This window comes from Pollicipes pollicipes, unplaced genomic scaffold (assembly GCF_011947565.3).
Source record: "Pollicipes pollicipes isolate AB1234 unplaced genomic scaffold, Ppol_2.1 Scaffold_4881;HRSCAF=5763_pilon_pilon_pilon, whole genome shotgun sequence".
NCBI classification, from domain to species: domain Eukaryota; kingdom Metazoa; phylum Arthropoda; class Thecostraca; order Pollicipedomorpha; family Pollicipedidae; genus Pollicipes; species Pollicipes pollicipes.
The window spans coordinates 54,660,811-54,675,074 of NW_023596576.1; the positions used below are offsets into that span (position 1 = coordinate 54,660,811).

General features: G+C 47.7%; 1 protein-coding gene across 3 annotated transcripts; it reads left to right on the forward strand.

The window, feature by feature from the left end:
* Positions 1 to 262: 262 nt before the first annotated feature.
* Positions 263 to 7,965, forward strand: LOC119101730 (uncharacterized). 3 transcript variants are annotated; one of them, XM_037225148.1, is made up of 3 exons: positions 263 to 339; positions 3,521 to 3,603; positions 5,379 to 7,965. In XM_037225148.1, the coding sequence occupies exon 3, from the start codon at positions 6,167 to 6,169 to the stop codon at positions 7,127 to 7,129; it is 963 nt and encodes a 320-aa protein (XP_037081043.1). In that variant the 5' UTR covers positions 263 to 339; positions 3,521 to 3,603; positions 5,379 to 6,166; the 3' UTR covers positions 7,130 to 7,965. The 3 variants fall into 3 exon arrangements, with proteins under 3 accessions (XP_037081043.1, XP_037081046.1, XP_037081045.1); XM_037225151.1 differs by lacking the exon at positions 3,521 to 3,603 and having other exon boundaries at positions 321 to 339; XM_037225150.1 differs by lacking the exons at positions 263 to 339; positions 3,521 to 3,603 and adding an exon at positions 4,549 to 4,583.
* The last annotated feature ends 6,299 nt before the right edge of the window (positions 7,966 to 14,264 follow it).

Sequence of the window (14,264 nt, forward strand, 5' to 3'; positions counted from 1 at the left end):
ATCTTTGAGTAGAGGTGTGCTGATCTTGTTGTCACCTTGAACACACCATGTAAAGTTGATTTCACACGACAGAATTGGCTGAAGTAACTAGATGATAAACAGCAGTTTTTTCTATATGCCTTCAGACGTTTAATAATGACCAAACATTAACAATCATGTGGTTTGGCAGGGGCACATGCGTAGTACCCATCACTACTGATTGTTATGGCAGACCTTGGCCGCGAGTTGGAATGCCGTGGAGGTGTCGCGTCGCTCGGCTGGTGTGGCGTCGCGCGATCGAGGGACGTGAGATGTAACTGCGTGGTACGTAGTGGTGTTCCTGTGGGCTGTCACGATGTGGTGAGTGCTGATAGCTGCATGATGTTCTGTACTGGAAGCTCTGTTTTTTAAGTGCATGAAGTGTCTCGTGCTCGGGTGCACTGCAGTGTCAGGGACGGGGGAAATTCTTTCAACTTGATGGCGGTGCGGCAGTTTTACCGTTAAAACCTCTGTAGCCATGAAGGAGGAAGGGGGCAAGCATTAGGTGCGCAGCGTTATGTGGGGCAGTGCAAAGTCTTCCAACTTGGGAGTTGCGCGGCTGTCTTAGCGTTGCATCCCGTGTAGCTGTCGACGGGAAGAGGGGAGGGGGAGGGGGAAGGGGGGAGGGATCAGCGTGCTTTTCACCTCATGTTCCTATTTACCCCTCAACGGGGTGCACCATTCTCACCTTACCTGCATGCACTGAGTGGGGGCGTAGGTACATAAAGTGAGTAGGGGGGGGCTTTGGGGGGGGGGTGCCAAAACTTGTGAAATGATGAAGCCTATCCCAAAGATCATCAACAAACCAATTTCTCTCTGAATTTGGCGCCATTTCATTTCTTAGTTGACAGCTGTAGCTAGATTTCGGAGGGGGGGCCTAGTACCCCCCCTTCCCTAACGGAATAGGAAACGTGAACCCTGATATCGAGTAGTGATGGCAGGAAACCTTAAAGCCCTTCAACCAGCAGATCAACACACGAGATGTGAACAGCCATGCTTTTTGGAACCTGCAATTAATGCGTGCTTAATCACTTCAGAATGAATGCAACTTTGACCAGCATGGCCATAAAAGCATAGCGATCTGCGGACTGATCTGCTTGTGGCCCTCTACGTCATGGGGAGCAATTAGCTTTTCCTGCCTGCTCACACCACGTCATGTCAGAATGATTTGTCAGTTAATAAAACATCAAAACTCAACTTTTCGACCAATGCATTCCTTGGACCCTTCCACAGCTGCTTGATGTAGCAGTCTTTTGTAACCTGGAGGTGCAATTCTTTTGTTTTTAGTTCAGTTTCCATGAGATAACACAGTAGATACTAGATACCTGGCCCAACTCATTAATCTGTTGAAAATGTGCATATTACATATGCTTTCCACCCTCTATGTTCTCAATTCCAGGCAAAACATAGTTTAACCTACCATAATTTGTGGACTGTAGTGATTTGTGGTGGTGCTGGGGAGCAGCTAAATCAAGGGCGTAGCCTGCAAAGGAAGTAGCAAAATAAGACGAGAATATGTCCACTCTGTTAGATAAATCACAAACTGAAAGCTTAACGTGTACCTTTTAACCAATAGGGAGCAGCAGGGGGCGCAGCCAGAGGTTTCATAAGGGGGGGGGGGGGGCACAGGATTGACAGGGGACACCCTGATAGTAAAATCCCCCCCCCCCCCAAATCGCCTCATATGACCCATTTGTTACTGAAGACATGTTTTTCTTATTGAGCTCAGACCAACACGGAGCTGACTGTTCGTTGTTCGCGATCGCTGACCGAAATAGAGGAGTTTTCTGTCTCAGGGGTCCCTACCGGTGCCAAAGATCATCTTACTGACATTTGAGATCATGACCCTACGAGCGGGGGTCCTTAATGTGACCTACAGCCAGCCCTTCGGACTCTTCTAATCTTATATTAGTATTTGGTCTCTTATATTAGTCTTTGGTCCATATTTGGTCTCGAGAGACCCTTCGGCCCCTCTTTGGGCCCCCTCAAAATCGCTCTGACTCGGGGCTGCTTGCCGCCACAGTTCGACACGGTGGCCCCTAACCGACACAGAAGCCCTTCATTGTACCAGGGACCCCGAACATTACAAATCGCGAGCCCCCGCCCTGTTTCTGCTTGGGAAATGGGTCTCAAGGGCTCAGACGGACATGGAGCCGACTGTTCGGTGTTCGTGGTCTCGGGCCGATTGTCTCAGGGGGGGGGGGGGGGGGGGGATCCTAAAACGGTGCAAGGGGACCTCTGAATAGTATTTTAAGTCGCGACCCTGCGGGCCGCGATTCTTTGCGTGACCTACAGTCAGTTCTTTAGACCCTTATACCCTCCAAACGGGCCTTTGATCGTCGGTTCCGGTGTGCTGCCCAAAAGTGCTGTTCAAAAGTTGAAGAAAGATATACATTTAATCTTCGGTGTTTTTGGTTCATCCTTAGCACGCATTAGCAGTTATGAAAATTCGACAGACAGATGCAAATATTTCACCGCCTTGCCAATAATTATTGATGCTTTGAATGGTCATTCTCTCCGCATGTCAATTTACAAAATTGTAAAATAAACGGCCTAGACTGCTTAGCAAGCGCGCGGGTTGATCGAGTAAACATTTTAAAACGCCTTCTGTTTCATACGCAAGCGCGCGGGTTGATCGAGTAAAACATTTTAAAACGCCTTCTGTTTCATACTTAGTCAGCTTCTGGCTTTCGTTCGGGCTGGTCAGGTGTTACCGATATGACATGACCGGTGTACTGGCCCTAAACACTAGGGTCAGTGGGTCTGATTGACATGAAAACAAACATGTCACTATTTTGGTGGTGGGTTCAGGATATACGCGACAAGCAATACTTAGCAAGTACAAGCAATGTGGGATACGTATCGTCATTTTATTACCGTCCCCCACTCATCTTTAAGAAAGCCATTCATTTGCCATTGCTCTTAAATCGGTATGATTTGCTCTTGCGATTTGGAGACCTGCGATGAATAAAGTGTTCCCTCTAATACCTTTCCCTTGACCATGTGATGTAATGCTAGCTTGTGATGAAAACTGGCATTCACTTCATGGAAGAAAGCATGGCGGCCAAAAAGGTGGCATTCCAGGAACTGATAGATTTCTGGTAAACAGACTTGATGATATTGTATTCATGCATTTTATGTGTGAACAGACACGTGAACAGGGTTGACGGGTCTTGCGTAATTGATCTTTTGTAATCCTGACGTGCGTCTCGCATATGTCTGGATTACATGTTTTTGCAGGGGTTTGGTTTCCTCTCCCGGTGGACGACTTTAGCTCCCCACCGACTTGTGATGCAGACAATCCCAATTCAGTGGTCAGCCTTCTCTTCCCAGTTTATGGCGTCTGCCCTGGCAGGAAGGCTGGACCAGGCAGCGAATCGAACCCCGTACGTCTGGTTTCCTATACGCGCGGGCTTAACATATGTTTCTCTACCTGTTTGGTACAGTCAAAAGGCAACCAACATGTGTTGTGTTTTACAAGTGCTCGTGCTTACTGTTACAGGCACCAATCATACCGCTTGAAGTTATTCAGCATATCACTAGCAAAGATGGCATGTTTACACTGGTGAAGTATAGTGGCTTCAGGTAAGAGCATACATTGTCCCAATCTCCTCGAGCTAACAAGTGATCCTTGTTGGTAGGACCTCAGTGAATGACACTCGTGCATTGCGTTTCGTTTGAACAGCCGTGTGCCGATTTTTAAGACATTCAGTGAAAGACTGAACGACTTGAGTGCTTCGTCTATGCGTTTCTTGGCATAGCTCTTCAGAGCATGAATAAACCGATATATGCATTGTTATACTTACCTGAAAATGAGCATGGGCGGTGCCGAGATGGGAGGCAAACGGGCTGTCCGATCCCCTTTTCTCCAAAGACCTCGACAAAACCCATGACCAATGTGCGTGCCGTGGAAAACCCTACGACCCATGCGCCCAGGGGCCCATTACCCAACCAAGCAAAAGATGGTAGTCAATGGACTATTTTTGCAGTGAACGCTCAAAGGGCCAATGTTAAATTTTCAGTAGCATGTAGGTTTTAGCCCCTGCCCCTATCCATCCCCGGTTCTCTTACCCATGCCTGGCAGTGGTGCAACCAAAGACACGTGAGCTATCTATACCCATGCGCGTGCCCTGGGAAGGCGTGGATTTTCGGCGATGCTAGCAACTAGCCCTGACGTCTTCCATGCTGATGTGTTATGATCGTTAGGCGAGGGTATGATTGTACGATAAAAACAGCGTCATAAAATTAATGAAACGGGTCTCCAGGGTGTTCCAGGGCCTCCTAAATGCTTTTTTTCCGCGCGCATGAGAAAATGATCGTATAGAGTAAGAGCCAACGTTTCTTTGCTTGATTTTACAAATACAGAATTCTCTGACTATTCTTAAGGCCCCTTCTGGCCACTCCAGGGCCCCCAAGTTTTTCCGTGTGCCACTCCTGGCCACTAGTTGTCTTCTGCTTGCCTAATTGGCGGGCATTCTCACATTTTTCGACTTATTTCAGAGTTCCTACATGGGTTTCAAGAGAAAGAGTGCCCCCAAGCCTAATTCGGTTATATTTTGAGAAAGGTTGGTGCATGGTTCAAAAAAGTTTCTTAAAGCATTGAATGAAGCATGAGCAGCAGCATAAGACGAGAGCATCAGACGGCACAGTGCCCTTTGAGAGTGGGTGTAGCAACCAAGGGTGATTGTGCTCTGTTTGGGTTTAAAACTGATCAGTGGTACATACCACCTAACAAAATAACGTGTCATGGCACAGACTGTGTGTCATTGCTGCAAGTCCCAACTGCTCTGCGCGGGAAATTTGCTCATTGCTTTGCTTCGTAACGTTTTGCAGCTTGTGTGTCGTCATTGTTTTTTACTTGCTTTTAGTTAAATATAAAGTGGTTCTTTTGTACTTGCCAAGATACCCGTCATCACGAACATTTTTGTTCCGTCCATGAAAGAAACTGTTCATAGAATTTGAACATGCGCATGGACACACGCACCAACGTGATCCAATGTAGTAGGCATCACAGAGTAACTGTGGCCAATCATGCACTTGCCCGTACCCTAGCACCGAGCGGGGTCAGTAGACCGACGCCCCATGAATCGATGTCCCCTTGGTTAAACAGCCACTTGGCCATGTGGCTTAGTTGGCTAAGGCGTTGGCTTCGGAGCCCGAAGTACTCTGATTCGCCTCTGACCACCGGCGCGTTATGTCTCGGTCCCCTCGGCAAAAGAATCGCAACTCCGATAGGTCTGGCACTGTAGCGCATCGTTGAGTAACCCGAACGATCCTTCTTCCGATGTACTGGTTTTTTTGTTTTCGTTTTTGCTTAATACTCGTCGTTAGGTAACCAATGGCGATCGGTCTGTCCGCAGATCATGATAATGATGCTTCTGGCCTCATTCCTGATGACAATGAAGATGAAGATCCTACGTACCTCCCCGACCCGCGGCCAGCAACGGACACGAATGAGGATGAGGACCAGGACATGGACGGGGACATGGATGAGGACGAGGACATGGGCTACTTCAAGGATATGGACGAGAGCTAGGATGTGGAGGAAGTCAAAGGCGAGAACGAGGAACGAGGACCAGGATGAGGCCCAGGTAGTGGCCAAGAACAGTAGTAGGGCTTCCGGCGAACACAATGTCTCTGTTGAAAAATCTCCTAAAACAAGAAAGCTATCCCTAAAGCGGAACGTTTGTCCCTATTGTGGTACCCTGCACACAAAACTTGCGGGCCATCTTTTCCGGAAGCATAAACAAGAACCCGACGTACTTGACGCACTCGCCTTTCCAAGAGGATCAAGGGAGAGGAGAGTCACTCTGGAAGGTATCATTCATAAAGGCAATTTCAAACATATCTCTGCTGTTTTCCGAGATGGGCGAGGAACGATCGTCCCAAGAGGCGTCCACCTCAAGATATGAATATCAACGTGGAAGATATGCTGCCATGTGGAAGGTTTCACGGTTTCTTTTCTAGACGCAGCCTCTTTCGGCATCGGTGCCACGCCCATGAGAAAACTGCCTCTGGGGGCGGAGTCCAGTCCCAGGGAAGGTCCCTGCTGCCGTGCCACAAAGATGCCGCGGCTGGTTTAGAAAACCAGATGGCGAAGATGTGAGACGATAGTATTCCGTCCACTTGCAGGCATGATGCCCTTATCATGGAGTTCGGGGCCCGTCTCTACACAAGATTGGGCCACGAGCGCCACCAGCATGCACACATCAGAGAAAAAATGCGGCAGCTGGGACGACTGCTGCTGGAGCTGAATGTATCAAGCCCAGGATCAGGTCTAGAGATGTTTATTCACCCCGCAAAGTTCGTGGAAGTGGTAGGCGCGGTCAAGAACCTGGCCGGTGTGAAGGAGGGCAAATATCATAACCCATCGCTTGCTCTCAAGCTTGGTTATGGCCTCAGTGAATGCGCGGGCATACTGAAAACGCGCGGGACCACCAACGAAGACGCCACCCCGAAGACGGCTGCGGACGATTTCCTCCTGCTCTACCAACGAGATTGGAAGCTACACGTGTCTTCTCGTTCGCTTACCACTCTCCAGGAAAAGAAGTGGAATAAGCCCGTCGACCTTCCCCTCAATGCGGATGTTCAGAGTGTAACGAAGGAGGTGCAGGCTCGGGGGCTGTGGGAAGAGGAACGCTTTATCAAGAACTATGTTAAATTGTCGGAGACTGCGCGGGCATCCATCATTTTGTTTAACCGGCGAAGGCCGGGAGAAGCGTCAAGGCCTACGGTCAGATCATACACTGAGAGGGACCAAACTCTCAATGAAGACGTCCTGCAGCACCTGTCTCCTTTAGAGCGAGAGCCATGCCATTCGCTGGGACATGTAGTGGTTCGGGGCAAAAAACGAGGCGATGTGCCCATCACGCTGACAGCCACAATGCGAGGGAAGCTTGATCAGCTGATCGCAGCAAAGAAAAGACGTTGGGATCCCTCTCGACCGTCCACACATTTTCGTCAACAGCGCGGCCCCAGATGCGAGCACGCTCAGAGGCAGCGGCTGGGTGCGGACATTCGCGCGAAAGGCACGTGTCAACAACATCACAGCCACGAAGTACAGAAAGCATGTGGCCACTATGCTGCAGCTGCTGCGACTGAGCGAGATTGAAATGGATATCGTGGCCGGCTTTATGGGCCATGACATACGGGTTCGCAGGCAGTTCTATAGACTTCCCGAAAAGACGGTGCATGCTGCCAAAGTGAGTAAAATACTACTCGCGATGGCCAAAGGGATCGGCGGATTCGCAGGAAAGACCCTGGATGACCTTGACCCCAGCAGTGACAATGTCGTCGAAGGTGATCCCGCTCCCAGTGTCGACATGAACGACAGCACTAGCATTATTGCGATCTATATATCCGATTCCCCAAGCTGAAGCAGAAAGCGGACCACCCAAGGGGCCAAGGATTAATAAAAGGAAGCCCAAAACCAAAAGGAAGGTCGTGCTGTAGACTGAAAGAGAAAAGGAGGCTACACAGAGGCGCATGAAGCCATTTATCGGTTCTCTGAAGTGCCCAGGAATGGCAGGCTGCCTAGCGGCACGGAAGGAGGAGTCTGCACTGTGCCGGCGTTCCTGGAAGGATGTTAAGTTCTGTACATACAATGTGATCCAGAAGCACAAGTGTGCCATGGAAATGTAGTTTCAGCTGAAAGCTTGGAATGCTGCATGTCTAGATCCCCTGCTGTGTTGTGTGCAATCGCTGCCTTGCGGTGGCAATGTTCTTTTACCTGCAAGCTCGAGAGGCTCCGGACGTTAGATCCTCTGTTGTGTTATGTTGCAACCCCTACTTTGCGGTGAGGCTGTTTGACCCGTTTGCAAACAAACTAAGAAACCTTTTGCACAAGAGTGTGTTTGTGGTGGACCGTGATCGGAACTGATGGATTTGCTGTCTCATGCTGCCCTCCCCACATGGAAATAACACAAAAACTAAAAATGAATAGCAGAAAGCCCGCGTCGGGACACCTCAACATTGCCTTACAGATTGCAGTAGTGACCTATGTCAAGAGGTTTGAAACCGATTGTGTGACCTGCATAGCCGACTGACCTGACCTGCTCCAGATCGTCGTCGATCTGGACTCGGCGATCATTGTCGACCAGGACTATCGATTGATCGTGGTTATCGTCGTCATCATTGGGGCTTCACGATGCACTCACCTGCTGAGGTCATATGGCGTTGCCTGACTCCAACCAAGGCAGTGATTTGTTATTGTGATTGTTCTTCATCTATGCTGTGGGCTGGTCGGACAGGTACCGGCCAGGTACGGAAGACGGGTAATGAAAGGACATCAGCGGAAGAACTCGGAATGTTGAAAAATGCAAGGAGGTTCAGATTTGTGTACTGTTTTCATTTTACGCATTATTCATGCTTTGAAATCAACCACCTAAATGTGATGTAATCCCACATAGTTCCGCAACTTTTAATTCGCACACAATGTTAGGCGTCCTGTCTTGACAAAGTTTTGGCGTCAACTTGGAAAAAATTTCGAACACAGACGAAGAGACATAATTTTTGAACTGTAATGAACAAGGCATAACATGTAGCATAAGAGTAGGCATAAGAAGTGAAAATCATCTGCTGCAAATCGAAAAGTTGCGTGTAGCTCGTACCATGCGTCAAATATAACATAATATAATACAATATAATACAAATATAACAACATAATGCAACATAATGGGAAGATCACGTAACATATTACATATTATACGTAATTATATATTATATATAATTAATTATATATAATATATTATATTATATTATATTATATATAATAAAATATATATAATATATTACATACGTAACATATTACAATAAAATACAAATATAAAATTATATTATGCAATATAATGCAGATACAGCAATATAATACAATGTAATACAAGTATGACATAATATAACACAGATCAACATGAATATCACGGCTCCTTCAAAAACAAAGAATGTGCGGGTAAGGCATCAGCAACCAAGTTCCATTTCCCTGTCAGTTGGTTCGCCAACGTGACCGAACCGACGTTATCACCCAAATTCCCTTTCTTTCCATGTCATCAATGAAGACAATTTAGATACACATTACAATGCGGAGACCGGTCCCTAGCTTGATAAGTGTAAGGCGTATGACGCACCTTTGACGTCATATTAGCTGGTCCCCGCTTCGCAGCATCCTACGGATATTGATCCCTTATCGCTAGACCTACGAAATGCTTACCATCGCACTCCTCGGGTTTTCAGCAGCACTAAGATGTTAATTTCGTAACGCTAGCTCATGTTTAAAGAGGTGTGTAAGTGGTCCCCACTCGGTAGTAGTCCAGCGCGGTCCCCACTTGGGAGGGCTTACAAACAGGGGTGTGTGTGTGTGTGTGTGTGTGTGTGTGTGTGTGTGTGTGTGTGTGTGGTGCGTGGTGGTGTGTGCGTGTGTGCGTGTGTGCGTGTGTGTGTGTGTGTGTGTGTGTGTGTGTGTGTGTGTGTGTGTGTTTATTTGTACATACCCACGCTTCCAAAGGGGACGGCCGCACAAGAGCTGCATATCTCTGCAGCCAGCATATAGTAAAGCTAAACGCCTTGTAGACAATCATATGGATTACGCGCCTCAGATGATCGCAATCTGTCGTACACGATGCTTTGTTTAAAAAAGACACTATTAGACAAACGCTCATCAGTACGGACTCAAGATTTTTCTTGCACGCCTCGTAAGACTGCTTCAAAGGCCAAGTAGGCTATTGCCAAGACGTTTTGCTTCCCCTCAATTCGGCCAAAACGTGTTGCTTTTCCCAATTAGTTGAGGAATCCGGGCTTTTTCTAGTTGGCCTTTTCCCGGATGACATAACACAACACCGCAAGCAAGCAAGCAACCTCTTGCCAGGGCGGCTTCCCCAATTTGCAGCGGAGAGCGCCCTGAATGAGGTCGCCAACGGACCTAGCCAGGGAGCCGGGGCCCGCCAGCTACCGTACAAGAAAACCTCTGCTGCGATGAAGTGGGCATCCGTCATCCACGCGTACTGTTGTCGATGAATAAATGTATGAGTGCGTCCCGTAACTTACTTTGCAATTGCTATCAGAAGAAATTCGCCGTACTGACCTAATTCCGAACGCGTTTTTCATGCGCTCGGTGCCTGAATTGATGCCGGACAGAATTAGCCGGTTTAAAGTAATTTAGCTTGCGCCTGACCCTTGCTCTGCGCCGGATAGCACAAGCCGGCTTAGCGTAGCTCTTTTCCTGACCTCCAGCCAGAAGCTCCCCAGCCCGGCTATGACATCAGGTCGCCAGGGCAAAACAATCAGACGGCATAGCAAGGAAAGTGGTGTATCCAGTCCCTCGGAGAGACTGCATAAAAACGCAACACACATGGGCAGGGAAACGACTGAAGAGGACTGAAGCCTGCAGCGAAGTGCCCCGTTTTAATGCAGGCGTCGAAGAAAAGCAAGCCAGACTGTGCCAGTTGCTGCGAGCAGCCCAACGGGCGGGGTCGAGTCTGACCGCCTCAGTTGGCCCTAGCAGCCCAACGGGCGGGGTCGAGTCGGACCACCCGAGTCGCTCCGAGCGGCCGGGCACCGAGGGTCGAGTCCAACCGCCTCAGTTGGCCCTAGCAGTCAGACGGCGCGGGTCGCGTAAGCCAGGGCCTGCTGCACCAACCATGTGGGCTGTGGTGAGAGGCTGTGCTACCTTTCACGTGAATGTGCTAGCTGTCCTCTTCACGTGCGGGCTACCGGTCATGTACGCTGGTAAGTAAAACACGCGCTCAGACATTGTTTTGAACTGAACTATACTGATGACTTGTGTATCAATTAGCTCACACACAGTAAAAATCATGTTCTGGACAACGTGCTTGGCACAGTTTTCGGAATGTTGCGTCTAAGCTTGCATTATCAATGTATGTCAGCTCACGAGCATGTTAAGCATTGGAATGATGCACAAGGCATACACAAAACTCTGCCTTTGAGATCTCAGCGGGACCTCTTGGTCAGCCTAAAATGGTAGTTTTGTGCCTGGGATGCTTTCCTTCCATAGCCGCATCTATTAAAACAATCTTAGTCAGAAGCACATCGTGATAGAAAAGAAAATGAAAATCATTGTAGGCCACTCGTAGACTAAATTCGGACGGCGACCGACCTGATCTGATCCTTGTGGAAAGCAAAAATGTTTGGACATAGGCTCCCCAGTCTTAACGCCTGCCTCTGTGAGCTTAGTATCCATCTTGACGCATTAGCATATGTTTTAGCTGCATCTACCATTGGACCATTGGACCATACCATTCTACCATGGACCATTTTTTTGGCCATTCGTAACCTCCGGTGAGCTCACATATGCCCTAAGATCAAAAGTGTGGTGTGCACCCTTCGTGATTTGGCGATACCTTTACGAATTTCCCCTTCCGGCCGAGCGCGGTTGCAGTCAGGCCCTGCCGAGCACATATTAATATGAGCTCTTAATTCAAAACGTTACTTGAGCCCTTCTTTTATCAGCCGAGGAGGAAGTCGCAGGCCCCCCTGATTTCTCTAATGTCCAGACGTCTTATGAGAAAAACGAAGAAACCTTTGTGAATGTGCCGTCAAATCATCAAGAATGCAAGTAAAACTTTTGAGATTAGGGCATATGTGAGGTCACCAGAGGTCAAGAACGACAAAGCATGGCCGTTCTGATAGATGCAGTGAAAAATTTGTTAGCACGTCAAGGCACTAGCATTAGACCTGTTGTGATCTCATTTTGCATTAAATCATGCCGTTATGCTCCCCCCCCCCTCCGCCTCCCTGGAGCCGTACAGTGTTCATATCGATATTTTAGTTATGCGACATCGATGATAGTGTTTGCCTTTGTGCTTTTCTCACCCTCTAGGTGCTTATTTTCACCATGGTCGCATCATCGCTTTTAACGCGTAACACATATCCGATTGCCTTATATCAAGCATCAAAAGCAATCTATCTATCTATCTATCTATCTTGCTATATATATATATATATATATATATATATATATATATATATGTATACATCGAACATTTCGTACTGAATTCACGATAATGATGATGATCATCCTGATAGTGGTGGGTATGCGGCCAGAGTTCTGCTACGGCACGCAGCAATCACGTGATGATCATCCTGATGGTGGTGGTCACGCGGCCAGAGTTCTGCTGCGGCACGCAGCAGTCACGTGGTGTGATTTGAAAACTAGTTGATGGATAGCGGAAGGATTGGCAGACATTCCATGGGGAGGGTCTGCGATTGGCCGTTGGTGATTGGACGCCTTATCTAGTAAGAAATCTACTCCCCGCGAGTGCGTCACTGGCTGCCAGATTCACATAGCCCATGGATTGATAAGCCGTGTCGGGACCCTGGTCACTCTTGAGAGCTAATGCAGCTCTATATATTGAGCACTGTCTATATTTGTTATCTAACACGTCTAGCACTATAGCGTCGCTTAACCAGTACCTTTGGGTATGCTGAAGATCGTTAACTCCGCATAAGAACTTCGAACTCACAATGCCGAAAAGCCAGGAGCTAGGAGCCAGACATTAATTTTTCGCATCTTCATGTAGTACAACTGCACGGTTTACCCCTAAGCTGCAGCACTTACTGAAGACGCGGTAACATTGGTCTACAGAACGCAGAGCAGCATATATGTATATATATATATATATATATATATATATATATATATATATATGACAAATATATGACAAATCTTGCACGCACATGTTTTCACAACACGCCTGCTGGCCCGTCCCTGCACACATCCTTTCATAAATGAGGATATGTCATGCAACTATATGGAGCGCAATCGTCCGTCACCCGACCTACATGCTAACTGAAGTAAAGCGTGTGCCTAAAAGGAATGCACGGATCACCAGCATCGTATGCTTTAACACGGGCCCGGGCGGCCGGCTGAGCACCCTTCGCTCGGGTGGACGGAGGTCACTTTGAGTGATCTAAACAACTAACGTAACTAGGGACACCAAATTCACCGGTAAACAGCCTGTACGTGAACTCACTTGTGTCAAAATTTGCGGTTCCTAGGTGATGACCTTGGGGTCAAATAAGGTCAAACAAGGTCAAACCTCAGATAGATGTCCCAAGTGTTCCTAGAGATCCTCATGCAACCGTCGTGAGGCTAGATTACTGTTCTAAGGGAAGGTCGGTGAGGACAGTGAACTTATTTGACCTTAATAAGGCCAAGGTGACCAAATAGATACGAGATTGCTCCTATTTTGCCATTCGAATCAAGCGTCAGGGAATACGCCTCGGTAGTATGTTCCTGAAACAAAATGTTGACCTCGGCCGTTTGAAGTGAGTGACCTACTGCGACCTTTAAAAGTCCGTGGGACATGTCTGCTGTTGTTCTTGTCATTAATAAAATAGAAATAAGCACCCGAAGCTTTTCCATAAAAACAAGCTCTCAAGTAAAAAACAGGTTGGTTTTAACATCGTTTTTGCCTTTATACCTTGACCCTAGGATAATGAAAGTGGTTGCAACTATAAACTCAATTGATTGATTTCCTAAAGAACTATCCCAGATATGTATGATATTGTTCAATACTCCAACATTCTGATACTCTAACAATGATTTCAAGATCATTTCGGAGATTGTTTGATGACTCCTCTGGATTTTTTCTTCGGGATCTCCTCAAGTCCCAGATCTACAGCGCAACCGGAGACTGAGCCTGAGAAGCAGCACCGCAGACCTGCTGAAAAAGGCCGTCGAGTTCTCAGTGCGCAGGGCGCAGCCTGAGACGTGCCTTGCCGCTCGGAGACCAGCATGGCGTCGTGCTTCTCTGCATCTGGATGTTCTGGGTTACCACATGTAACATGCGATATGCAGCCGTCAGCAAACTGTGACATACGCGTGCCTGTAGCCATACAAAATAGCATTGACTGTACCCAACATTCATGACTCACCTTAATTGCTGACGCTATCAAAACCTGCGGCACACCTTTTTAACCTATCTCTCTCTTTCTTGGGACTGATGGTATGGGGTCCGCCCATCACCCTCGTATGTCACACCCCTCAGAACAATGAACCGGCAATGATGCCTTTTGATATGGAAAAACAAAACAAGTGTTAGTGAGCCATACCTTTTTGTCGGCGGCAATTGTATCCATCACGGTGTACGTTCGAGGTGAAAACTGCCAGCCACGAGGTCTCTGCATGACATGGAGCGATTATAGCGTATAAGTACCTCTATTCCCCAGTGTCTCCGGAATGGATAATTTTTTAGCAAAATCATGTACTTATGATATAATAATAACACCTATTC

Excerpts from the sequence above, each read along its gene's own strand:
- LOC119101730 (XM_037225148.1), top strand. The coding sequence starts at position 6,167 with ATGGAGTTCGGGGCCCGTCTCTACACAAGATTGGGCCACGAGCGCCAC.